Here is a 27,119-nt window from a genome sequence, read left to right on the forward strand (position 1 = left end):
CTACTCTATTAACATGGATAATACTCTCCACTACCCAGTGGTATTCTATTACATACCAAAGTAACAATAAACCAACACCTTATCTGTACATAGCTTTATAATTTACAAAGCATCTCTAAGTGTTTTATTTAATTTAATTCTCACAGCAAATTAATGAGGGAAACAGAGCAGATAGAAAACTAAGACACTAAGGGTATAAATAGCAGACTATTCTAGAACTAGAACCCAGACCCGATTCTTAGTCCAATGTATCAATACTTTACTTTTTAATTGTGAAATATAACATAAATAGGAAAAAATACATAAAACATATATGTACTGCTGAATAATACAAAAACCCATTTAACCAAAAAGCAAGTCAAGAAATAGAATACACCAAAGGCCCTGTGTGCCTCTCCTCCATCACAGCCCTCTCCTTTCTCCCAAAGATAACTACTTTCCCATCTTCTTGATAATTGTTCCCTTATCTTTAAAACAATATAATTCAGCTATGTCAGGTTTTTAAACTTTTGTAAACAGAATCACATTGTACATACTCTGAGCTTTGCTTCTCTTGTTCAACCATATGTTTATGAATTCATCTATGCTGTTGCATTTAGCATTCTCTTTCATCACTAAATGTTATTCCACTAAATAAATATGCCATGATTTACTTAAGCATTTTACTACAGATGGATATTGGGGGTTTTCCAATTTTTGGATATTATCAATAATGTTGCTATGTTCAATCATATATTCAACTTGTTTATACATACATGAGTTTTTTCTAAGGCATATAGCTATGAGTGAAATTACTGGTTTATATGATATGCATATCTTTAATTTTAACAGATAATTCCAAGTTATTTTCCCATAGTAGTTGTACTAATTTGCATCTGACCACCAGTGGATGAGAGTTCCTGATACTCCATATGCTCAGCAATATTTAGTACTGTCAGACTTTTTAATTTTGCCAATCTGATGGATACATAGGAGTATCTTGTTGTGTGTTTTTTTAAATAAATTGATTAATTAATTTATTTATTCATTTTTGGCTGTGTTGGGTCTTTGTTGCTGCGCGCGGGCTTTCTCTAGTTGCGGCAAGCGGGGACTGCTCTTCATTGCAGTGCGCGGGCTTCCCATTGCGGTGGTTTCTCTTGTTGCAGAGCACGGGCTCTAGGCACAGGATTCAGTAGTTGTGGCTCGTGGGCTCTAGAGCGCAGGCTCAGTAGTTGTGGCCCACGGGCTTAGTTGCTCTGCGGCATGTGGGATCTTCCTAGACCAGGGCTCAAACCCATGTCCCCTGCATTGGCAGGTGGATTCTTAACCACTGTGCCACCAGGGAAGTCCCTTGTTGTGGTTTTTACTTTTTACTTTTTTTTTTTTTTTTTTTGTGGTACGCGGGCCTCTCACTGTTGTGGCCTCTCCCGTTGCGGAGCACAGGCTCCGGACGCACAGGCTCAGCGGCCATGGCTCACGGGCCTAGCTGCTCCGCGGCATGTGGGATCTTCCCGGACCGGGGCACGAACCCGTGTCCCCTGCATTGGCAGGTGGACTCTCAACCACTGCGCCACCAGGGAAGCCCCTACTTTTTTCTTTACTCAAGAGGTTGAACAGCTTTTTAATATGTTCTTTGGCCATTAGCATTCCTTATTTCATAAAATACCTATTCTGGCTTTTGCCCATTATTTTTTTCAACTGAATTGACTTTTTCTTATTGATTAGTAGCAGTTCTTTACATACTCTGGATACTACTTTATGTTTATACCTACTTTATATGTAAATATCTTTTCCCATTCCGGAACCTGTCTTTCCAATGTACTTCCCGTTTAATGTCTCTCTCTTTGATCATTCCCATCAGCACAAAAACATACAAATATCTCAAAAAACAACCAACTATTAGTGGAAACAACCCAAATATCCATCAACAGATAAAGAAAATGCAGTATTATATGTATACAATGAAATACTGGAATAAAAAGAATGAAGTACTGATACATGGTACAACATAAATGAACACTGAAAAAAATTATGCTAAGTGAAAGAAGTCTGTTACAAAATATCATATAGTATATGATTCCACTAATATCAAAGTCCAGAATAGGGAAATCTATAGAGACAGAAAGTAGATTAGTGGTTGCTTAACGTTGGGGGAGTGAGGAATTTAAGGAAAACCTAAATAGGGACATCTACTTAGATAAAGGATACAGTGTTTCTTCTTGAGGTGATGAAAATGTTCTAAAACTGACTATAGTCATGGTTGCACATATCTGTGAATATACTTAGAACTATTAAATTGGTACACTTTAAATGGGTGAATTGCATGGTATGTGAATTATATCTCAATGAAGTTGTTAAAAAAATCCAATCAAATAAAATTGCCCTAAAACCTCACATCCCCTCAAGCTTTTGCTCTTCTTTTAGCCAAACATTAGAAAAGAATTGGTCTATACTCTGTCTCTTTTTTCTTTTGGCCATGCCACACAGCTTGTGGAATCTTAGTTCCTGGACCTGGGATTGAACCCGTGTGCCCTGCAATGGAAGTGCAGAGTCCAACTACTGGACTGCCAGGGAATTCCCTATCTCTACTTCTTTAATTACTATTCCTCTCTCTTTTTAAAGATCTTTCTTTCTAGGTTCATTTTCCTTTTTTCCCTTAGTCTATCCCTTAGTAGTTTTCTCAACCAGGGCCTATACACAGTAAACTCTCAGTCTTTGTCTGAAAATGTCTTTATCCCCCCTCTCTCTTAGCTAGGTACATAATTCTATGTTGACAGTTAGAGTCCCTTAATCAAGGTACTAGTCTACTATCTGCTCTCCTCTAATAGTCCCAGTTTCCTCTAATCGATATTTTTTTCCTCTGAGAAACCCTAACGGCCTGGATTGAGGGACAATGGTTGTTTAGCATTTGCTTCTGGAAGGTACTCCAATGATACTGCTGCCCAAGATCAAATTTTTTTTTAAGTTTTAAGATATAGTTTCCATACCATTAAATTCACTCCTTTTAAGTGTGTACAATTCAATGATTTTTAGTAAATTTACAGAGTTGTGCAACCATCACCAGAATCCAACTTTAGAACATTTTCACTGCCCCCAAAAGACAGGTTCATTTGCAGTCCCAAGACCTTTTCTTTATCCCCCCCACTTATCCACAGCCAGCCTGGGAGAAACAGGACTCCTTATTATTTCCCTCTGCCAGTGTGCAGATTTTTTTTTTCTGGTCTACCTGTTCACTGAAGGTGTAGCCTAGGTCCAGACTTCATAGACAAGGTCTCAGTTCTAAACATCAGCTCAGAAATGCCCAAGGTACCAGCTTAAACTTAAGCCCGCAGGTTCTCAAGATAATAATTTCCACCCTCTCCACAGGCAGCCACAGTGTCAACTTACCACTCTGATTTTCAGTTCCCACTTTGTCTCTGGCACTTGAGGATTTCACTTTCTTTCTTTTAAGCTTGATTATGTATTTGAAAAAAAAGAATTGTTTCTATTTCCTCTCCCCTTTCTAGATGTTTGTGGCAGAAGGGTTTTAGGTTACATTAATATACTTACCAGCTGAAATTCTTTCACCTGCCTTCATATCTCCACTGAAACTACATCCGTCAATGATGTCGAACCTAGCCAAACCCAACGGTCAATTCTTCGTCTACATCTCACCCTTCAGCAGCAAATGACACAGCTGATTATTCTCTTGACTTCCTAAAATACTTTCTTCACCTAGTTTCAGGATGCTACTCTGTCATGGCTAATCTCCTACCTCACTACTGCTCTTTCTCAGTGTGTTTGTTTGGTTGTTTGATTTGGCTGTGACAGGTCTTTAGTTGTGGCATGTGGGATCTTTAGTTGCAGCATGTGGGCTCTTAGTTCCCTGACCAGGGATCGAACACAGGCTCCTGCATTGGGAGCACGGAGTCTTAACCGCTGGACCACCAGGGAAGTCCCTCATTGTGTTTTTGATAGTTCCTCCTCTGACTGCCTTTTTTAAAAAAATAAATTTATTTATTCATTTATTTCTTTTTGGCTGCGTTGGGTCTTCGTTGCTGTACGCGGGCGAGCGGGGGCTACTCTTCGTGGCAGGCTTCTCATTGCGGTGGCTTCTCTTTGTTGCAGAGCACAGACTCTAGGCGCACGTGCTTCAGTAGTTGCGGCATCTGGGCTCAGTAGTTGTGGCTCGGAGGTTCTAGAGCGCAGACTCAGTAGTTGTGGCACACGGGCTTAGATGCTCTGCGGCATGTGGGATCTTCCGGGACCAGGGCTTGAACCTGTGTCCCCTCCATTGGCAGGCAGATTCTTAACCACTGCACCACCAGGGAAGTCCCTCTGACCGCCTTTTATATGTTGGTAAGCTCCAAGGTTCAGTCCTCAACTCTACTATTTACTCTCAGTGCTCACTTTCTAAGTGATTTCATTTAGTCCCATGGCTTTAAATAATGTCTCTATACTGAAGACTCCCAAATTTGTATATCCAGTCCTGACATCATTCCTTAGCTGCAGATCCATATACAACTGCCTACTCAGCATCTCTACTTGGTAGCTAGTAGCTTTCTTAAACCTATAATGTACAAAATAAAACCCTTCATTTCACCCCCCAAATCTGCTCCTTCTCAAATATTCTTCATCCCAGTAAACAGCACTATTTACCAAATTGCTTAAGTCAACAGGTTAAAAGACATCCAGAATTCCTCTTTCTCTCTTAACTCACATCTAATCCTACTGACTCTACCTTCAAAATATATCCCAAATCTGACTGCTTCTTACCACCTCTACCACTACCATCCTAAACCAAGCCAAGATCATCCCTTACCTGAACTACTGGCAATAACCTCCTCATAGGATTCCCTACTTCTACTCTTGAATTCAGCAAAGTGACCTCTTTTTAAAAATAAATATATTTGTTTTCATTATTAGAGAATGGGGAGAGCACAAGCAAAATTTTTAAAAAGTAATGTTTTTACTAATCACATTTGTGATAGTATTAGTATTGTTATATGGAGATTGTTGTGTATAATAAGGGATAAAATAAATGAGAAATTGTGGCATATTCCAATATTCAAATTCCATCATCCCCACAGTCTTGAGGATCAAGATTCCTGGTATGGAAGAAAAGAGATACAGATATAATGAAGAGGTTAAGTACAGGTTCTGTAGTCTTGAATTTGAACTGAAAGTACATATTTAAACTAATGAGGTATTGTAACTTTAATATATGTAGATATGTATTTCTTAGCTATGTCTACTGAAGAGGTATAGGAAGTGACCAATCAGGCAGCAATGAACATTGCTAGTGCCCAGGTTATAGTCACAAAATAACATTTCTCACCAACAAAATAAAGGATTTCTTGGAAAAATGGGTAATTCCTGGTCTAGAATATAAATGTACAAGATAAGCCTGAAACATCTCATTAGACCTAAAGATTACTAGGGTCATGTCAAAAGGACTCAGGAGTCAACGTGAAGAGGCTCGCATTGGTCAAAGACAGGACACTTTATACTCCAATAATGATGATAGTTGCAGTGAATTGAAACCCATCAAATACGTTTAAAACTATAAATTCATAATGATATTAAAGATAAGAGTTGGTCATCTTGTAGATAACAGAGAACCAATTCATTTCCCTATAAACTAGGAAATAAAGGTAAAGAATCAAGCATTTATTCTACATGAATTGCACAACCAGTAACCAAATAACAGATGACAAGAACTGTCTAAAATGGTATTCAAACAAATAAATGAGGAAAACAAAAGAATTAGAGTATCACCATTTTGTAAACCCAGTGAATTAATATACATATGCATCAACAACTGCTAACATCACAAAAAGAGAGACATCAAGATACTATGTGCCAGGCTTCCCTGGTGGCGCAGTGGTTAAGAATCTGCCTGCCAATGCAGGGGACATGGGTTCGAGCCCTGGTCCGGGAAGATCCCACATGCCGCGGAGCAACTAAGCCTGTGCGCCAAAACTACTGAGCTTGCGCTCTAGAGCCCGTGAGCTACAACTACTGAAGCCCGTGCACCTTGAGCCCGTGCTCCACAACAAGAGAAGGCACCGCAATGAGAAGCCCGCGTACTGCAACAAAGAGCAGCCCCTGCTCGTCGCAACTAGAGAAGGCCCGTGTGCAGCAATGAAGACCCAATGCAGCTAAAAATAAATTAAATAAATAAATAAATAAATTTATATATATATAAAAGATATTATGTGCCTTCAAAGTCTTGCTCCACCCTATCCACAGGGATCAAATCTGGATCCAGTCTTTGGATTCAGTGGCCGATTTGCAGGAAATACAAAGGAAAAAGGAAAATACTGAACTGCAACATGAATATACAACCCAGATAATCCAGGCTGTGGGAAACTCTTCAGGTCAATTAGCTTGGAGTCCTCAACAGATAAACAGTAAGAAAAAGGGAGATAAAAAGGGAACCTATGGACTTAAAAGACACATCAAGTTGTTTTTTAGTAGGTAAAACTAAACTGTGGTGTCTAGGGATGTACCTTTGGATGTAAACTATTTTTAAAAACACAAAGTGGCTACTATAAAAGTTAGGATAGGGAATTCCCTGGTGGTCCAGTGGTTAGGGCTCTGCACTTCCACTGCAGGGGGCATGGGTTCGAATCCTGGCTGGGGAACTAGGATCCCGCATGGCCAAAAAAAAAAAAAAAAAGTTAGGATAATGGTTACTTATCAGGGGAGGGAGAGAGCGATGATTGAATTGGAACACATGGAAGGGGTTTTAGCGGTGTGTGGCAGAGTTGTTTTTTTTTTTTTTGAGGTACGTGGGCCTCTCACTATTGTGGCCTCTCCCGTTGCGGAGCACAGGCTCCGGACGCGCAGGCTCAGCGGCCATGGCTCATGGGCCTAGCCGCTCCACGGCATGTGGGATCTTCCCAGACCGGGGCACAAACCCATGTCCCCTGCATCGGCAGGTGGATTCTCAACCACTGCACCACCAGGGAAGCCCAGAGTTCTATTTCTTGATCTGGGTTGTAATCACTTTGAAAATTTACTAAGCCATACTTTTGTATGGTTTTTGTGTATGTGTTTTACATTACAATGGAAAGATCCATCACATAAATGAACAAACAAATAAATGGGGAACATGTTACTCTCCAGCTTAAAACGCTCCAATGGCTTCCCACTGCAACTAAAATCAAATTTAAACTTCTAACTATGGCTTAGAAAGCACTACATGATATGGCTCCTGCCTATGTACCTACTTTATCTCCTCCACTCTCCACTCTGCTCTAGACACACTGGCATTCTTGCTCTTCTTCACATCAACCGAATTAATTTCTCTACCAGGGCCTCTGCACCATTGTTCCGTCTATCTAAGACACTCATCCCCCAGATCTCTGGGTACCTCCCTTCATCATTTCACTGTGGCTTCAAACATCACTTCAGAGAGGCTTTCCTTGACCAATGTATTTAAAACAGCTCCCTACCTCCTCACCACTCATTCTCAATATCCTTATTCTGTTTTATTTCTTATTTACATTTGACTACTTGTTATCTTCTGTGTACTCCATGAGACTATAAGCTCACAAGGGCAGAGACTTGATCTGTTTGATAATGCTTTATCTCCAACCTGTAGAACAACATCTGACACATAGTAGTACAAAATAAATATTTTTAAGTGGATGAATGAACTAATGAATTCCCTATACTGCTTCTCAGAGTTTTCCAACACAGAGGGTTAGGGAGAGTTTCCTAGGCTCTTCCTTCGGGCTTACATTCAATGTTAAAAATGTATATTCTGAACACCTAATAAAAATGTCAGTAAGTGACTCTTCCACTACCACATACCCTATGCATAGCTATACTTTATTCTTTGTTTACCAAAAAACAAACAGCATTCCAACAGAGATGACTGCCCTCATTTAATGGACTTCCATGCAAAGACAAGGGTTTACTGAGTCATGCACCACCAAAGTTTTCATCATTTATGTAGTTTTCCTTTGAGTATCTTTCCTTTCATAACTGGTCACACCCAAACTTAACCAATAAATCCTACTAAGTGCCTGATCTAAAGGAAAAGGGGAAGTCAGAAGAGACATAAATAATCCTGAGGTTCTTTTCTCCTGTTTTTCCTGTAGGGTAAGCTCAGAAGGACCGTAACAATTATTAAAGATATGTCTAGTCAAGGAAAAAACCCAAGTTCACAAAAATAGAAAGAATATGAAAAAAACCCAGGTACTTAGATGGGTCAATAATCCACAGGGTGGACATTAGCAGCACCTGTAATCTGCAAAAATGAGAACAAAATACAAAAAGATGAAGGGAAGAGGAAAAGGGATGTAAGGGAAAAGCAAAGAAAAAAAAGAAAAGAAAAGAAAAGTAAATAGGCCCTCACACATTCCTAATTCTTCCAGTCTCATCAGACCAGATTTAGGTTGAGCCAAATACGTACCTCTGAATGGACCTGAGGACACGGCGAGGAGGAAGGGTAAGCTGGGACGAAGTGAGAGAGTGGCATGGACTTATATACACTACCAAATGTAAAATAGATAGCTAGTGGGAAGCAGCCGCATAGCACAGGGAGATCAGCTCGGTGCTTTGTGACCACCTAGAGGGATGGGATAGGGAAGGTGGGAGGGAGACGCAAGAGGGAGGAGATATGGGGATATATGTATATGTATAGCTGATTCACTTTGTTATACAGCAGAAACTAACACACCACTGTAAAGCAATTATACTCCAATAAAGATGTTTAAAAAAAAAAACAAATACGTACCTCTGCATCTGAACAGTGGAGCTTGGCCCATTCTGTACATCTCCTTGTCCAAACTGGCCATATGCAGTCTGGCCACAAGGGCCCTGTGCTGTTGAGGCTGGAGGTGCCCCTGAAGAAGGTGGGGCTCTTGAAACACCTGAGGGTAAAGAAAAGAAACTAAGCAATTGGGAAATAACTTTCTTCTCCACTCTGAGCAAGGAATGCAAAGCAAGGATCAATAAGCTCAGACCTTTACTGCAATATCACAAGCATAATACCATAGCTTGGTAATGAAAAGGACACCATCAACATGCAACTCCAGCTACAGGAGATACTGAACATGGATGCCCAGCCAGAGAGCCTCTACTCTCCTAGACAGGTATACTACAGGTGAAGCTGTAGCCAGAGCCACAAAAATGTAGGGCCTTCCTATGATCACCATACACTCTCACTCAATCCAGGACAGTCTAACGTTCTTACACTAGACAAAACGTCAACTCTTTTAGAGAAAAGATCCGGGGCTTCCCTGGTGGCACAGTGGTTAAGAATCCGCCTGCCAATGCAGGGGACACAGGTTCAAGCCCTGATCCAGGATGATCCCACATGCCGTGGAGCAACTAAGCCCGTGAGCCACAACTACTGAGCCTGTGCTCTAGAGCCCTCGAGCCACAACTACTGAAGCCCATGCGCCTAGAGCCCGTGCTCTGCAACAAGAGAAGCCACTGCAATGAGAAGCCCGTGCACTGCAATGAAGAGTAGCCCCCGCTCACCGCAACTAGAGAAAGCCCGAGTGCAGCAACAAAGACCCAACACAGCCAAAAATAAATTTAAAAAAAAATTTTTTTTTAAAAAGGAAAGGATCCCACTCCAGAACTCAGAAACTTAGAGCATACTTGAGAAAGGTGGCACAGAAGGTGACCAAGCAACATTCTAAACTAGGTTGTAAAGAAAGGCACCTCTTAGGAAGACTATTCGGGACATTCCTGGTGGTCCAGTGGGTAAGACTCTGTGCTCCCAATGGAGGGGGCCCGGGTTTGATCCCTGTCCGGGGAACTACATCCCACATGCATGCCGCAACTAAGACATGGCGCAGCCAAAATAAATAAATAAATATTAGGAAGACTATTCTGCCAACCTCTTCTTCATATATCCTACTCATCCTACCCATCTTCTTTTCAGCCATTTCTAAGTGTTGGCACTCCCAATAGCACATGGCTCAGGAAAGTATTCCCACGGGTTGGAGAATTTGTTCCTGCCCAATTGTCCAGTCAGGACAGGTCACCTGCCCTCTAATTACTGCTGTCACTATGTCTTCACAAAAGCTGTACTCCATCCTTTCTGCTCATCAGAGCTGCCATCAAAGCTACTTCTACTACCCCCAACCATCCTTCCCGCATGAGATGCAGGAAGAAAGCAATTAGTTACTTGGCATATCACTTTGGAAATATTGCTGACCCCTGTTCAAACTATTGTTTTTTTTTTTATTTTGCTCTGCCCTCAGTAGAGATTAGACACTATAGAACCTGCCTATAGGAATGATTAATCTGAACCTGCTCACTAGCCATCATAGAACCAGATATGTTTTCCTCTCAATAACAGAGCTTCCTCTTGGGGCAATGCCAAACTCCATCTTGATAAGCCAGGACTTGACAGATCAGAGGTGGACTCTGTCCAGCCAAAGTCCCAACCCAGAGTAAGGCTCTCCAAAGCCCTGAGACCTAACCTCACCACTTTGCAATTTTTTTTTCCAAAGTCGTAATTAAAATGGTCATAACTTCAATCATTTCCCAAATCTCACCTATGCCTCCTTGGTGCCTTCTTTTTCCCATATCCCTTTATGGAATTTACTGTTTTAAAAAGCATAAAGCACTTGGTATACCTAAGTCCTTAGCTAGCTTAACCAAAGATCAAATGTCAACCATTTTCTAAAAAACCCCTATGAATAATATAATCTGTAGATTACCAGCTGCTCTTCATGAAAAAGTAACGTAAAAGCCAAACACTGATCCTAAGGCAGCACCAGATTGGTTTCCTCTTATTTCCCTGATACTAGACAACATTTAAGAAGCCAAAGAAACTCAAACAAAGGAAAAGGAATGATATCAGCAGAAAGATATGAGAGGCACCAAAAATCAGGCACACAAACATCACACTTTTCATCCATGAACTAGTTCCCCAAGTCCCAGAGTCATTTATAGATAGAACTATGAGTCCGATGAGAGGCATTATCAATATACATGAGAAACAAGTGATTTCAGAGAGACTTTGGGTCAACAGAAATAATTAATCCTGGTCACAAGCTCTGAGTGAGCTGTGACCACAACCCTTCCATCCAGCTGTGAACAATGCAGCCAGGTGAGGCTGCACCGGGTGACACCCACAGGAAGTGAACTGCCATTGAACCTGGAAGATGTGCTCCCACTAGATGTCTTAAGGCAGAGACACAGTCACCTTATAAAAAAACAGGGAGGGCCTCCCTGGTGGCGCAGTGGTTGAGAGTCCGCCTGCCGATGCAGGGGACACGGGTTCGTGCCCCGATCCCGGAGGATCCCACATGCCGCGGAGCGGCTGGGCCCGCGAGCCATGGCCGCGGGGCCTGTGTGTCCGGAGCCTGTGCTCCGCAACGGGAGAGGCCACAGCAGTGAGAGGCCCGCATACAGCAAAAAAAAAAAAAAAAAAAAAAAACAAAACAGGGAAAGGTGGGAATTCCCTGGCAGTCCAGTGGTTAGGACTCGGCACTTTCACTGCTGTGGGCCTGGGTTCGATCCCTGGTCAGGGAGTTAAGATCCTGCAAGCTGCGTGATGTGGCCAAAAGGGAAAAACAAACAAACAAACAAAAACAAACAAACAAACAAAAAAACCAGGGAAGGGCAGACTGCCCACAGGACTCTCAGTGACCAAGAGCCAGATTCATGTTCCTCAATCCCAGTCACCACAACCCTTTAGGCAGCTTAGGTAGGGCAATACAACCCAACCTGAAGACGACTAATTCCCTTCCTTAGCTCAAAGGAAGCTTGGAAACATACCTGGGGGAGGGGGTTGCTGATAGCCTGGTACTGGGCCATTGTAGGCTCCATAGGAAGTGGGGGCGGTTGTGGACCCTGGTTGCCCACCATAGCTGGATTGATGATGCCCTAGGTAGACAGGCTGGGGCTGCCCAAACGGCGGCACAGGTGGAGCTGACTGGTTAACGTTCATTATGAGAGCATCCCCGACTTGGTCTCACCTATTAGATGAGAGAGAAGAGAGAAATTAGTCAAAATCAGTTTTCTAAAGAGAGAGCACTATTCACAGTAGGAAGTAGAAATAGAAAAGGACTGACCTTATCAGGCAGTGATCAGCCTAATCATTCTCACACTACTACAGGATCTTTGTAATTTTCTTCCCCAGACAGCAGACTTCCTCCTCAAACTAAGGATTTTGTTACTCTGAACCCTATGCTTTGTCACTGCCAAGAGGGTATAAGTTTCAACCTCAGATAGGCCCACTGGAATGGAGCAGCAGCCTCCATTCCCCAGTGGTATGATTTCTACTGTCTAGTCATACAAGAAGTCCTGCCACTGATAAACTATTGTGATATTACAGGTAAATGAAACAATGCTCCCACTTTCCATTCATTCACTCTAGCATCCATTCATTCCACAAAACTGAATACCCTCTAGTGTGCTAGTCATTTTTAATCACTCAGACTACATGTCTAAACCAGATTGGCTAAATTCCCTCCCCCTCAAAAGACAAATTTTAGAGTAACTGCTTAGAAAAATGACATTCTTTGGCTAAACTGCAGTAAATCAAGTGCTACTCCATCCCCAGTCTTCCCACCAAAAGAGTGTATGAACCTTAGAACTGAAGCATTAAAATCACTAAATGTAAAGGACAGCTGAAAACTCTAGCAAGGTATCAGATTAGAACTGAGTGCAGGCCTGGCACAAAAACTTCTCACAATAACCTAGGGAAACAGTTCAAAGATCAGTGGCAAAGTTAGATTTCATGGAAAAAGATCATTCACCTTATCCTTCAAGCAGAGGGGACTATAAGTATTCCAAATCCCAATGCACTTCTCCAACTCTCCTGTTTCTGCTCTTATATGCTTGTAATGAATCTAGGCCACCACCAAAATTATTACAATCTTGCTCAGCAACAAAGGAATAAATTGGAGAGCCTTTCCAAGGTCCTTCCAAGAACAGGACTACCTGATCACATCTACTCTTCATAGCCTGATCATTCCAACTATCCCATAGACAGAAGGGACCCAGGAAGCATAAGAGCTCACAGCTACTGCAATGGAACAGTGGGCCTCTCCCCTTTGCTAGGTAGGGCCATCTTGACTACAGAAAAGCTGAGCTGCTCTTGGACTAGAACTCTTTAAATTCAAAGCCATCTCAGGAGCTGTTCTTCCAAATCCTAAACCTCACACAGGTCACTACATTAAGCTTGACAGATGTCCTCCTCCTCTTATTTTCCTAAAGTCAGTGTGGGGGTGGGGACGGTAGGAAAGGAGCTTCTTCTCGAGGAAATAATCCCCTCAAACACACCCAAGAGTTTGGAGTCAGGCTCAAGTTTCAACTCCACTCTGGGTGGACAGTCGAGGGTGACAACCCAGGAGGCGGGGCAAGCTTCCTAGAACTCTGAAAGTAGTCGAGCTGTGGAGGTTGGGAGCGCCGGGGATCAAGACCGAGAAGCCAAGCCAGCTTCTCGGGCCGCGATGAGAGAGACTTCCACTAAGTAGGAGATCGAGCGTCTTGCGCCCTTCAACAGGCTCAGGGCAGGAAGCGGGAGCCGGAATCTGGGCCGGGAGGAGAGAAGGGAGGGTCTAGGACTGATTCTGGATTGTGGATGCATGAGGTGAGGGTCTCTCCCCGGGCCCCGCCCCCGGGCCCCTCCCTTCCTTCTCAGACAGGACCCCGATCTGGCTAGTGATACCCCGGCCTCTCCTCTGCTTTCCTACCCACCAACCTCCCGAAGCCACTCCTCACCCGGCTCCAGATCCAGGTTCGACTTCGTTCCTAACGTCAAGGTTCCCAGGCTCCACTTCCGGTTCCGAGGGGGCCGGCGCGTCGCTCCCGGAAGTTCCACCCCCACGCTCCAAGGCCACTCCTTCTGCCACGTCGGCAGTAAGCACGCGCCGAGAAACCCGGATGCCGCGCATGCGCTACTTTCCCTTCTCGACATGGCCGCCCCCTAGGGGCTCCGCAGTTTCTTATGCACTTCCGTTTTTGTTTTTGTTTTTGTTTTTGTTTTGCCCAGATGTCCTGGTAACCTTGTGGTCCCACCAGCTGAGATGCGATTGAACTATGTTTAGTAACTCTCCTTCCTATGACATATTAGAAACCTCTGATTTAGAGTCCTGTAGCGATTTCCTGCTGACCTCTGGCCCCATTGATTTCCGTCTTGGAGGTTCTCACCCATGAACTTTGCCGGTCTTGAGATTTGCAGAGCGGAACGTACAATTTTTTTAAATATAATTATTCTGATGCAATATACCTTTTTAAAATTTATTTATTTTGGTTGACCCATGGGGCTTGCAGGGTCTTAGTTCCCTGACCAGGGATCCAACCCGTGCACCGGGCAGTGAAAGTGCAGAGCCCTAACCATTGGACCACCAGGGAATTCCCTTAGAACCCTGTAACGTTAAAGGGCACTAATTCTGCTTTCTGGGGTCATGTGTTCAAGTTCTGGCTCTGCAGTTCCCTAGCTTGGGCAACTTAATCTCAGCCTCAGTTTCTTTCATTTGTAAAATGAAGAGAATATGAATGCCCTTCTAAAAACTTGTTGAGAGTATGGGATTAGGTCACAAAGATTGCCTGGCACCGTAGTAAGTGCTCAGTAAAGGTCAGCCGTTATTAGTTAACCGTTTTTATAGAGCGCCTTGGTTTAGATGCAGAGCACTGCCACAGCCACATAATCTCTACCCTTAGAATGCCCCCAGCCTGTTGGAAGAGCTACAGTTCCTGGAGTAATTATTATTACGCCATTTAATAATAACAATATTGTAGCTGCTATTTGTAGGAGTTTTAAAAATATACATAACCTCATTTAATCCTTTCAATAATCCTTTCATTTAATAATTATTTTTTAAGCATTGTTGTGTTACAGCCATGTTCTTGGGTCCGGGAATACAGTAGTGAACAAACAAAAGTTCTTCGCCAATTTAAATAAGGCTTTGTAATTACATACACGTATGATAAAACTATAAAGAAAAACAAAGTGGGAAGTCCCTGGCAGTCTAGTGGTTAGGACTCCACGCTTTCACTGCTGGAGGGCTTGGTTTCTGTCCCTGTCTGGCAACTAAGATCCTGCAAGCAGCCTGGCCTGGGGCGAAAAGAACAAGAAACAAACAAAAAACCCCAAAGTAACAAAATTCAGGCTGTTGGTTACCTCTGGGGAGGGAAAGAGAAAAGTATAATTGGGAGGAACATAATGGAGCATCAATAATATTAATAGTGTTCTATTTCTTTTTTTTCTTTTCTTTTTTTTTGTGGTACGCGGGCCTCTCACCGTTGTGGCCTCTCCCGTTGCGGAGCACAGGCTCCGGACGCGCAGGCTCAGCGGCCATGGCTCACGGGACCAGCTGCTCCGCGGCACGTGGGATCCTCCCGGACCGGGGCACGAACCCGTGTCCCCTGCATCAGCAGGCGGACTCTCAACCACTGCGCCACCAGGGAAGCCCAATAATGTTCTATTTCTTAATATTCACATGGATATTTACATTATTGTTATTTTCAAATAGTTCATATGTATTATGTATAATTCATTTCAAAATAAAAGTTTTTTTTTTAATAAGGAAGAAAAGAAATGGGGGAAAAGAGCACTGGTGTAAAGGAAGCATTTAAAGGGAGAAAAATGTTAAATGAAGAATTTTATGACCAATGCGGGGAAAAGTTCTTACTCTCATATTGTGCACAGTAAATTTTAGTTATTCTGAGGCACAAAGTGGTTCATTCATTGAAAAACTTGCACTTCTAGTCGTTGCTGGAATCTGTTATTAGGCTTTGAGCACGTTTTAGTGAACAGGCAGATTTTTCCTGTCCTCAGGAGTTTATAGTGGAGGTCAGTGTTTCTCAAACTGTGATCCTGGGATCAACAGTATCAGTTTCACCTGAGAAACCTGTTAGAAATTGCAGACCCACCCTAGGCATATTGAATCAGAAATTCTGCAGGTGGGGCCCAGCAAGCTATGGCCCTCTAGACAATTCCATCACACACAAGATTGAGACCCACTAGTCTAGATTAGTAATTTGCCAAATTCAGCTAACATTTGTTGAGCAATTGCCATAAACTGGGCCCTCTGCGAAGTATTTTCACATAATTTAACCCATTTAACACATCAGCATAGGAAAGTAGGTATCCTCTGTCTTGCTTAATGTTGCACTCCTAGTAAGAGAGTTTAAATTCATAGTTTCTTGAATTTGTATAATATATAATATTTGTATAATATATAAATTTATGTAATATGTAAAATGTCATTACACATCATCTAATCATATACACATTCCTATTTTAGGGAACCAGTAGCTTTAAAAGTTTTCCAGGTGATTCCAAATGCACTTAGTTGATTCAAATGTGCAGGGTTAATTGAAAGCCACTGGTATAGCACAATGGCTTACATGTAGCCAGCGCTCAATAAATGTTTGAATAGTGAATGAATGGATATTTAGATACTCTTTTTACTGATGAGGTCAAGTAACTGCCCAAGGTCATACAGCTAATAAATAATAGAACAAGAATCCAAGTCCAGTTCTGACTCTAAATTCCAAGTGCTTTCTATGACTACATCAAACACCAAGGGAAACAGCACCTAGCATGCTATCAGAGGAGCTATTCCAGGGACTTCTGTAGCCTTTAATAATTACAGCACCATAATATTATGTTTTTTAAAAGAAAGAGATCTCTTAAAATAGGGCATATTCATGTAATGGAAACCTAAAAATAACTAAATATTTTATTATTAACATGGGTTGGCATGTTTATGCACACCTATCTGTACCCACCTTTCCATGACCAACTATGTGTTGTCAGAGGTAATTTATTTCACCAAACATTGAGCACCTGTTACATCAGTCATTTCTCTGGGGGCTGTTGATTGGCTTTTACACACAGTCCTTGCCTTCAAGTTTCTCACAATCTAGGAGGGAGACAGGCATATAAACAAACCGTAATATTGGCTGAAAACTACAATAATAGAAATACGAACAAGATACATATTTTGCCCAGAGGAAGGAAGGATTAATTCTATAGGTAGGGAGTGAGGAGATGGGCAGGAAAAGCTTTATGGAACAGGCAACACTTCAGCTGGAGCAGGCTGAACAGAGTTCCTCTACATTGCACCCAGCACTGCAGTGGGATATGGATCTCCACTTTGATTAATAGGTTAATTCATACAGCAAAGGGGCACTCTTTTCTGGGGATCTTGCAATCTCGTGGGACAAACCCAGCCATTCCTTGCTCAGGAATTGAAGCCCCTGCTGCTGCCACTTTGGAATAAGCTTTGGAGGAGAGCAGTGGGGATTAGTCCATGGTCCTATCAGGGAAGGCACAGTCCCTGAAAGGATGTACCTTAGTTATAGAGCCCACAGAGCTAGTACTCTGAGTCCTGAGTAAAAAGCCCATGCAGGAGAATGGGAGACAGGGGAGGGCAGAAGTTTTCACTATAATTAGCTCTGGGAGTAATACAGCTTGGGGAGGGAGGGGAGTACAGCCGGTAACTATTTTGAGCACAGCTTCGATTGACAGGACATGTGTGCTGGACTGTACTGATCTCAGGGCCAAGCTGCCTGCCTGTGGTGTGTGCTGTGGGGTGGAAGGCCTAGGGCAGCAGAAGCAGGACAGCCAGACAGGCCGGACGGGGTACCAGCACCTCGACTTCTCTCCCTGGGACACTGTCCAAACTCCGAAGGCCATAGGCCAAGCTGAGAGATGGGTGCTGAGGAGGAGGTGCTGGTCACACTGTCTGGGGGAGCCCCCTGGGGCTTCCGACTTCAGGGGGGGGCCGAGCAGAGGAAACCTTTACAGGTATCCAAGGTAAGGGAGCCTATATTGAGATTTCAGGGAAAGGGGAACCCAAGGGAACTTGGGAAGAGTCATGTGGTGGCCTGTGGGGGGAGAAGTGGGAGGCTGTGAAGAAGTGGAGTGGGGGTGGGTAGGTGGTTGAGGAAGCATGCTCACATCTGACGGGGGGAGTAGTGTCTGAGCACAGCCTTCTTGTGGGGGGCTATTAGAAAAGGGAATTCCTGGTTTCTGGGAGCAGAGAAAAAGGAAGACTGTGCCTCAATTTCATAGAAGCAGAGGCCCAGGGCTGGCCATCCAGTCTCTGCTCTCCTGGGTCTGTGCCCCTACTCCAAACTCCAGGAATGTAGGGAAGGTTGTAATTTCTCTCTAACTAAATTGGTATGTGATGATTTGAGGCTCTCACCAAGCCCAGCCCAGCCCTGCCCTGCCCTGCCCCTGCCCCAGCCTTCAGTCCTCCTCTTTCCCTACACCAGATCCCTTCTCTCACTAGGCAAGACTTTTTTTAGGGCTAGGAGGGTTATGGCAAGATATGACCTGTCAGATGAAGTTGTTACCATTTTGGTTTCATAGCACAGGTTTAATTTTCTCAACTATAAAATGTAGGTAATGATAGTACCTACTCCATACGTACTAACTTCTAAGGATTAAATTCAATAAAACATGTAGAGTGCTTGGCACTGTGCCTAACATTTAGTAAGCACTAAATGTATAGCCACTATTACTATTACTACTTTAACATATGTACATGTGTGTGCACAACCGGCACACATATACATACACAATCGCAATCCCTCAGAATCTGCTGGACTCCCTCCAACCTGAAGTACTGTTCTAAAATCTTGACTGGGTAGATAATGGTGCCTAGGACTCCAAGGACTAGAAGAGAACTGTTGGCTAGTATAGATACTTCCTTTGGAGGAAAATCTTGAGGGGATAACCACCGTTTCTACAATAGTACGTCCCATCCCCCCTTGCAGTTTTCCCCGTCTTTTTCATTCAGTGATTACCCTACCTCCCTTTAAAGGATGTGTTATTCTCTCAAATCTGTACCTTCTTCCCTCTAGATTGACCCCCCTTAACTGTCACCCCTTGTCCCTCCCCATCCTTTCTTACCCTGTAAAGTAAAATTCCATCCACACACCAGTCCCTCCTGTCCTAACTCCTTTCATTCTATTCCCTCCTTGGAGCCCTCCCTCACCTACAGTCTCTCCTCCAACACCTTCTCAGATCCGAAGACGGAGCCAGGCTGGCAGAGCAGGACTCCGGGAAAGGGATCAGCTTTTGGCCGTCAATGGGGTTTCCTGCACCAGCCTCTCTCATGCCAGAGCCATGAGCCTCATCGATGACTCAGGGAATCAGCTTGTCCTCACCGTGCGGCGGTATGGACCCCTGTCACCCCAGCCTACACCCGTCCCCCTAGTCCAGGGCTTCCATTGCCTGCCTCAGCTCTATGTCTCACTGGCCTGACTTCAGCTACTGACAAGTACCCATTTCTGCTTGTGTATCTGTGCTGGAGTACAGAGGTCTGTGTATGCCTCCCAAAGCACTTGAATGTGGGTGTGTGGGCCTATTTAGGCCCCTTGCCTGTCTTTTTATCATCACATCTCTCTTTAAACCCACTTCCAGTCAAAGCCTGCCAAGCAGATTTGCCTACCAGTTCATCTTCAGATCTCCACTCTTCCCAGCCCATCCATTTCACCTACATGCCAGTCCCCTCTCTCCCCTTACATCCTTCTCCCATCTCCTCCAGATCTCTCTAGCTCTCAGTCATCCAGCTCATTTCTTAAGTTCTGTCATCTTTTCCATCCAGGGTAGAGGACGAGGGGCCTGTGCGATCTCCATCCCCTGGTGAGCTTCAGGCACTGTCACCCTTGTCTCCGCTGAGTCCTGAGCCCCCTGGTGCTCCAGTTCCCCAGCCTCTCCAGCCTGGGAGCCTCCTCTCTCCCCCTGACAGTGAGGCTTACTATGGAGAGACAGACAGTGATGCTGATGGCCCAGCCACCCAGGAAAAGCCCCGCCGACCCCGCCGCCGAGGCCCAACAAGGCCCACCCCTCCAGGAGCCCCACCTGACGAGGTCTACCTGTCTGACAGCCCTGCAGAGCCAGCACCTGGTGTCCTTGGCCCTCCCAGCCAGGATGACAGCCGCGTGAGCTCCCCATCTTGGGAGGATGGGACAACCCTTCAGCCACCCCCGGCTGAGGCCCTGCTGTTGCCCCATGGCCCCCTCCGGCCTGGCCCTCATCTCATCCCTATGGTGGGGCCTGTTCCCCACCCAGTGGCAGAAGATCTGACTACCACCTATACTCAGAAGGCCAAACAAGCCAGTGAGTGCCTGAACTCCTTTTCCTTAGTCAGGATCCTTCAATCTGAGCCCTAAATCTAACCCTCCATAACCATACATTCCACCTACCTTATGCTTCCCTTGGATACAGTCTTGGGGACAGGTGGAGAAGAGTAATGGATAGGAGGGGAAAATAAGTATTCTCACGATCCCCATTAGTTTTGCTGTTTGAACTAGTGTGACAAAAAAGTACAGGGGGCTCAATCCAACCCAGGAACAGGATAAGTAGGGAAGTTGGAAAGGGACATGAATTGATGAAGGGTTTGCTTGTCGTTGCTGTGATTTTGCTAGGTGTCAGACGGGGTGAGGGCAGAGTGCAGACATGGGTCAGGGGAGTATTTGGAAGCAGGACAGGGATACAGGGACTCTTCAGTGTTAATCGCAGGCATAGCATCAGAGCTACCTTTGACATTGCTAGTTCCATTAGGATTCCTGGGGACTGGGAGGCTATGGAATAGTCATGAGATCTCTAGGAAGTGGTGGAGGGAGGGATCTTTGGCTTCTTATCTTAGGCGAGAATGTAGGCCCCAGCAGAAAAAGCCAGTTCCACTTATCTCAGGCTCTTTACTATTTTTGATGTGAGCTACAGAACGAAGTCTAAGAGTGAACCTTCTCCCTGTCCTATGCCTCCCATACCCCTCCTCTAGAGACCTTTCTTGTCACCTTGGAAATCTCAGGGTTACCCCTCTAGTTCTCATCTCTCGTTCCTCCCCTCCACCATTCTGATTCCTGAGCCATAGAATTTTGTGCCTCTAAGTCTGGAATAGAGGCTAAGGACGTGACAGTTTACCATCCGACATCCCTGAGAGTGTCCCACGTCCCACAAAGAAATTCCAGATGCACACCCACGATCTCATGCTTATCCCCAATTCTCATTTTAGCACCCTCTCCCTTCCCCATCATGCTCGGTGAGACTGTAGTTAGTGAGTAGCTCAGTGATATTTTTAGCCAAGCAGACCTCATTGTCCAGTGTGGTGGGGTAGGGGGAAGGGTAGGCAGGTGTCCATGTCCATCATACCAGGGTTTGTGGGGCAGCCCAGAGAAGGGAGGGGGTCAGGCTCCAAAAATAGCACAGTGAGCTCATTCAGCTACCAGCTCTGGGGATAAGACAAAGGGGCTTTAAAAGGCGTGGGGGGTGCCTCAAACTGGTTCTGCTCCAGCCAACACTGCCTTTCTCGGCATGGAGACTTTTGAGCCCATCAGCCAAGAGCCTCTCAGCCAAGCCAGTTGCGACAAAGCCCCAAGCCCAGTTCCTGAGCTCCAGGACCCGTTCTATGCAGGTACTACCCTCCCACAGCCAAGAGAGTTCTGGAATCTAGAATGGAGGGGACTACATCAATAGTTTGGGAAGGGAGGTCTTTGGGAAAGGTCTTACTCCCTTACCCCCTCCTCCTTTTTTCCTTCCTCTTCCTTCTTTTCTTAGGAGTTTCACTGCCCTTTTCTCAGAATGGGCTGATGCTATGGCCACATGTCAAAGGGGTTTGTGACCACATGAGCTATGGAAAACTCATGGAGAGAGGGTGTATGTGTGAGAGAGAAGTGTGAGTAATCTATGAATACATGAAAGCATGTATGTGGGAGTCCATGGGAGAAGATATGAGTGAACAAGAAAGTGTCTGGATACATGTGCAGCTAGTGTCAAGAAAGCTTTGATAGTAATAATTACTCACAGTGCGGCTTAGGTTAAATGCTAAATTTACCTACATTATCTCACTTAAACCTCATAGCAACCCTATGAGGTAGACGTTATGTTATCATCCTTCTTTACAGATGAGGAAACTGACTTCAGTGAGATGAAGTAACTCTCCCAAGAACCAAAAATCTGAACTAAACTATGACTCCAGTGCCTATCTCTAGTCCACAGTACTATTGTGTGGTATGAACGTTGGAATGGGTGGAATGAGAGCCCTAATCAGAAGGGAGCTTTGATATCTTGAGTGGAAAGTAGATGGAATTTCAAGAATTTTTCAGGAGGAACTGGGGATCATGGATCGGAGAGTATCTGTGTCCGAGTCAGGGTCCTAGCAGCAGGGCAGCGTTCCCATATCCTGGCTCCACCTCCCAGGCCCCACATGGCATGGGAAACCCTGTCCTGGCTCCCCTTAGCACACAGTGCTTGCGTGCCTGCCTGGTAGTGTCTACCTGAGCTCTCTACCCAGAAGGCTTGGAAAATAGGGGGCAGCTCTGACTGTCAAAGAAGCCCACCCCACTCCCACCCTCAGCTTGGGGGAAAGGAGACTGTATCAACTGGTGACTTTGAGATATCCTAAAGATCTGGAAGCTTTCCTTGGAGAGCAGCACTCTGGCTTTTCCTGCATCTCAGATCTGAAGCCATCCCTGCCTGTGAGTAGCAGGGGTTTAAGGCACAGCGGAGCACCTTGGATTTAGAAGGCACTTAAATTTTGTCCCAACAGTTAGTGACAGTGTCTCTGCTACGGGAATTCTGGGAAGAAGGGCCACCTTGAGTATGCATGTATGTTTTTGTGTGGACACGTGTATTTATACATGTGTGTATGAACTGGGATGTATATAAGCTAGAGTATATGGGGATGAGAGAGAAAAGTACAGATGAGAAAATATGCCCATAGCCACCTCTCCCTAGAGCCATATTCTTGTTGAAGTGATGTGTGGTGGGAGTTATTCCTATGAAGGTATATGACGTGGATCACATGATGATAGTGGAATTATGAATGAAGATCCTCATTGCTAAGGATCCTTTGTGTCCTTATTATAGGGTAAGGGGTAGGAAGAGGGGATAAGCCCCAAACTTTCTGAGAAGTCCCCTAACAGGGTCTCTTTGGTGGGATAAAAGTGCCCCTTCTTATTTTTTCTTACCCTGGGACCTGCTTCATGTCCTTGCCTGCCAGGGGAAGTAAACCCCCTTCTACCCCAGCCTCACATTGCCAGCCAGGAATGGAGGGAAGCAGGGGAGGCATGCGTGTGGTGTGGGTAAGAGCAATCTCCTGAAGGATAGGAGGGAAAAGAGGATAGGAGGGAAGAGAGGACAGGAGGACAGCTATGGTCAGAGTGGTGTAAGGGCAGCCAACTACCCTCTGCCTTCCTTTCAACTGTCCTTGGTTTCACCTTTCACCTCCACTCTGGGTCCAAGTTAGAGGACTTTGCCAAAGGCAGGAGAGACCTTGTGGGTCAGGCCAGTGAGAAGACCAGAGGTGGGAGGCCTGAGGGAGCTGGCTGGGGGGGCGGGGGGCAGGTGAGAGCCTTGGGGAACAGAAGATGCTCACTGACCATTCCCTCCTCCTCTCCTCAGAACTGCAAAGGGCAGAGAGCCTCCAAGAGAGAAGTGTGAAGGAGGCCAAGACCAAATGCCGGACGATTGCATCCCTGCTAACCGCAGCCCCCAACCCCCACTCGAAGGGGGTACTGATGTTTAAGAAACGTCGGCAGAGAGCCAAGAAGTACACCCTAGTGAGCTTTGGAGCTGCCGCGGGGACAGGAGCTGGGGAGGAGGACGGCGTCCCTCCTACTAGTGAGTCCGAGCTGGACGAAGAGGCCTTCTCCGACGCCCGCAGCCTCACCAACCAGTCTGACTGGGACAGCCCCTACCTGGACATGGAGCTGGCCAGGCCGAGCTCAGGCGCAGCAGAGGGCCAGGGCCCGGGGCTGGGAGGGCAGCTGAGTGAGGCCTCGGGACGAGGGGCCCAACTCTTTGAACAGCAGCGCCAGCGCACAGACTCCAGCACCCAGGAGCCGGCCGGGGATGGTCCAGCCGCCACGCTCAATGGGCAGGGCCTGCAGTCACCACCTCGGGCACAAAGCGCTCCGCCAGAGGCTGCTGTGCTCCCATCCAGCCCTTCGCCGGCCCCTGCAGCCAGCCCCAGACCTTTCCTCCCTAGCGGTGGAGCCTCTACCCCAGCTCCAAGCATCTTTAACCGGTCAGCCAGGCCGTTTACCCCGGGCTTACAAGGGCAGCGGCCAGGTACCACCTCGGTTATTTTCCGGCCCCTGGCTCCCAAGAGGGCAAATGAGAGCCTGGGAGGCCTCAGCGCCGTCCCACCGCCTTTCCTGTCCTCTCCGCAGGGGACCACTCCTCTGCCCAGCTTCTCTTCAGGGGTTCCCAGCCACGTGTCAACCCCCGGTTCCCCCAGCACCCCACGCTCCTCCGGCCCCGTGACGGCCACCAGCTCCCTATACATCCCAGCCCCCAATCGTCCTGTTACGCCAGGCGGAGCCCCAGAGCCCCCCGCCCCCGCTAGCGGAGCTGCCATGACCTCCACCGCTTCTATCTTCCTATCGGCGCCTCTGCGACCTGCTGCACGCCCAGAGGCCCCCGCCCCTGGCCCCGCAGCCCCTGAGCCCTCCAGCGCTCGGGAGAAGCGCATCTCCGTGCCAGCTGCTCGCACCGGCATCCTCCAGGAGGCCCGGCGTCGGGGGACTCGAAAGCAGATGTTCCGGCCGGGAAATGAGGAGACGAAGAACTCGCCCAACCCGGAGCTGCTATCGTTGGTGCAGAACCTGGATGAAAAACCCCGGGCTGGGGGTGCGGAATCTTGTCCAGAGGAGGATGCCCTGAGCCTCGGGGCTGAAGCCTGCAACTTCATGCAGCCACCAGGGGGCAGGAGTTACAAGACGTTGCCTCACGTGACAGCTAAAACCCCGCCTCCAATGGCTCCCAAGACCCCACCCCCTACGACTCCTAAGACTCCACCCCCAGTGGCTCCCAAGCCCCCTTCTCGAGGGTTCCTCGATGGGTTAGTGAATGGGGCGGCCCCTTCAGCTGGAATCCCTGAACCACCAAGGCTTCAAGGCAGGGGTGGGGAGCTGTTTGCCAAGCGTCAGAGCCGAGCGGACAGGTATGTGGTGGAAGCACCTGGTCCTGGCCTTGGCCCTCGGCCCAGAAGCCCTTCTCCTACCCCCTCCCTGCCCCCTTCCTGGAAATATTCACCCAATATCCGTGCCCCACCTCCAATTGCTTACAACCCACTGCTCTCACCCTTTTTCCCCCAAGCTGCCCGAACTCTCCCTAGTAAGATCCAATCCCAAGGGCCTCGGGCAGCCCCCAAGCAGGGCATTAAGGCTTTGGATTTCATGCGGCACCAGCCCTACCAACTTAAAAGTGCCATGTTCTGTTTTGATGAGGTTCCCCCGACTCCTGGACCCACCTCCTCAGTGTCTCCCAAAACTGCCCGAGTCCAGGAGATCCGCCGATTTTCGACTCCAGCGCCCCAGCCCACTGCAGAGCCCCTGGCACCCACTGTGCTTGCCCCCCGAGCAGCCACTACATTGGATGAGCCCATCTGGAGGGCAGAGCTGGCCTCAGCCCCTGTCCTTAGCCCAGCCCCTCCTCCAGAGTCTCCCAGGGGTCTTGGGACCTCCCCCAGCTCCTGTGGCTTCCAGGTAGCCAGGCCCCGGTTCTCAGCTACTAGAACGGGATTGCAGGCTCATGTGTGGAGGCCTGGGGCGGGCCACCACTGAACAGGGCACAGCTCCCAGGACCAAGGGGAGGTGGAACATCTAGTTCCTAAAGTTGCTTCTACCCAACCCGCCCGCCCCTGCCACCCCTCCTTTGCAGGCTAAATTCCCTCCTGCCAGAGAAAGTTTTGGAGTTGGTGTCCCATCTCCCAGCTTCCTCTTGACTCCTAACCTCCCTGCTGCTTTCCAACCTATAATACTATCTTTGCTTTGGTGTCTGTGCTTCTCTTTGTAGTTCCTTGCCTGGATCTCTGTCTTTAACTCTGTCTCTTCACCTACACTCCTCCACTGGTCTCCATTTCTCTACATTTGTGCTTTTTTCTGTGGGCCTTGTTTTAACAGTCAATGAGAAAGACAGAGAAGTTACCACTGAGACCTCAGGCAAGAAGCTCACCACCAGACAGGCAGCAAAGGGACTGAACTGACCCCTATTTGCACGAAATCACTTGCTGCTCCTCACTCTTCTTTCCCAAGCTTGGCTGGCATTTTCCTAGGTGTGTGTGTGTGCAAGTGTGTGCGTGCACACAGATGTGCTCTTCTGTCTGAGGCAAGAGTAAGAGGAGCGGTCTAAATAAAGACCCAATCTGGGTCTTACCCTTGCACTAATGAAAGAAGAGTCAGTTATCCTCACATAGAATGTCTGGTGGGGAGAAAGAGACTCATTAGAGTTAAAGATCATCGTCTGTAGCAAGTGTAGAGCATCTGGTGAAATTCATAGAGTATGAGGAGACTCGAAGGACCAGGGCGGTTTGTATGGGTTGAGTTACACCAGCTAGACCAGGAGTAGAACTAAGAATTCTGTTCCTTGGGATTTCAGAAAGTTAGCAACTGGAGAGGCCCGTGCTGAGCAACAAAGCATCCAAGAAGTGAAAAGAAAGAAAGAAAATGTCCTCTGAGAACGAACAAATCATTGGCTTCATTGTCTCATGAACTTAAGACAGAAAGGAGAAAAGAACCATGATGTGGAAAGTGAGGTAGAAACCAGGAGCAGAACAGAAATGAATGAAATTGATCGAGCCTCAGAGAGAAGCATGGTGAGGGAGAATACAGTGTTGGTAGAGAGTAAAATTGGATAATAAGAAACCAATCATGTACAAAAGGGGGATTGGGGAGAAATTTGAGGGAGAAGAATGTATTTGTTAGAGTGAAGGGGGATGATGGTGGAGGGATGCGAGAGTGTGTGCTGAGTGTTGAAAGACAGGTATCTGTGCTACCTCCTTTGAATCTGTCCCTCTGTCTTCTGCAGCTTGTCATAGCTACCTGAGAAAGGGCAGGGAAACACCCAGAGCCAAAACCTCTTTTTAGTTCTACCCCATCCCTCAAACCCTAGTTCTTATTTCTTTCCGGCTTCAGGTCCTGATCTCTGATCCTAGAGGGATATGGACTCCCCTCTCACCATGACCACCACCAGTCATGTTTGCTGCTTGATCTGGAAATTGATAATTTCCTTTGCATATTGAGTGTGAGTCACAGTACTTTGGTTTGTGCACAAGAATAAACTTATGCCCCATATCTTCTGTTGTTGTCATCTCTTCTAGTTTTATACCTAAATCCTGGTCTCCCCTTCATCTTCTCTAATTCATCCCCCTGATCTCCTGATTCCTGATCTCTTTCTCAGTTCCTACCCTCCTATTTTTTACTGTTCTGCCCTT

At 46.2% G+C, this 27,119-nt stretch overlaps 2 protein-coding genes across 4 annotated transcripts in view; one reads left to right on the forward strand and one right to left on the reverse strand.

The window, feature by feature from the left end:
- Positions 1-27,119, reverse strand: part of SEC24C (SEC24 homolog C, COPII coat complex component) — a 54,245-nt gene that overhangs the window by 12,951 nt on the left and 14,175 nt on the right. The window contains exons 1-3 of one of the 3 annotated variants that reach the window (XM_060112012.1): positions 13,663-13,764; positions 11,713-11,912; positions 8,708-8,843 (exon numbers count right to left, since the gene is read on the reverse strand). In XM_060112012.1, the coding sequence (XP_059967995.1) occupies positions 8,708-8,843; positions 11,713-11,884 (308 nt within the window). In that variant the 5' untranslated portion in view covers positions 11,885-11,912; positions 13,663-13,764. Of the gene's footprint in view, positions 1-8,707; positions 8,844-11,712; positions 11,913-13,221; positions 13,452-13,662; positions 13,765-27,119 lie in introns of those variants that run through there. The other 2 variants (XM_060112021.1, XM_060112029.1) reach the window with 2 other exon arrangements.
- Positions 17,603-26,957, forward strand: SYNPO2L (synaptopodin 2 like). Its single transcript, XM_060091885.1, has 4 exons — positions 17,603-17,707; positions 18,923-19,074; positions 19,506-20,020; positions 23,306-26,957. The coding sequence occupies exons 1-4, from the start codon at positions 17,603-17,605 to the stop codon at positions 25,468-25,470; spliced, it is 2,937 nt and encodes a 978-aa protein (XP_059947868.1). The 3' UTR covers positions 25,471-26,957.

The sequence above is a fragment of the Mesoplodon densirostris genome, chromosome 1 (assembly GCF_025265405.1).
Source record: "Mesoplodon densirostris isolate mMesDen1 chromosome 1, mMesDen1 primary haplotype, whole genome shotgun sequence".
Taxonomy (NCBI): Eukaryota; Metazoa; Chordata; class Mammalia; order Artiodactyla; family Ziphiidae; genus Mesoplodon; species Mesoplodon densirostris.

Excerpts from the sequence above, each read along its gene's own strand:
- SYNPO2L (XM_060091885.1), top strand. The coding sequence starts at position 17,603 with ATGGGTGCTGAGGAGGAGGTGCTGGTCACACTGTCTGGGGGAGCCCCC. Across the intron at positions 19,075-19,505 it reads CTTGTCCTCACCGTGCGGCG|GGTAGAGGACGAGGGGCCTG; the intron begins GTATGGACCCCT and ends TTTTCCATCCAG. Across the intron at positions 20,021-23,305 it reads TCAGAAGGCCAAACAAGCCA|AACTGCAAAGGGCAGAGAGC; the intron begins GTGAGTGCCTGA and ends TCCTCTCCTCAG.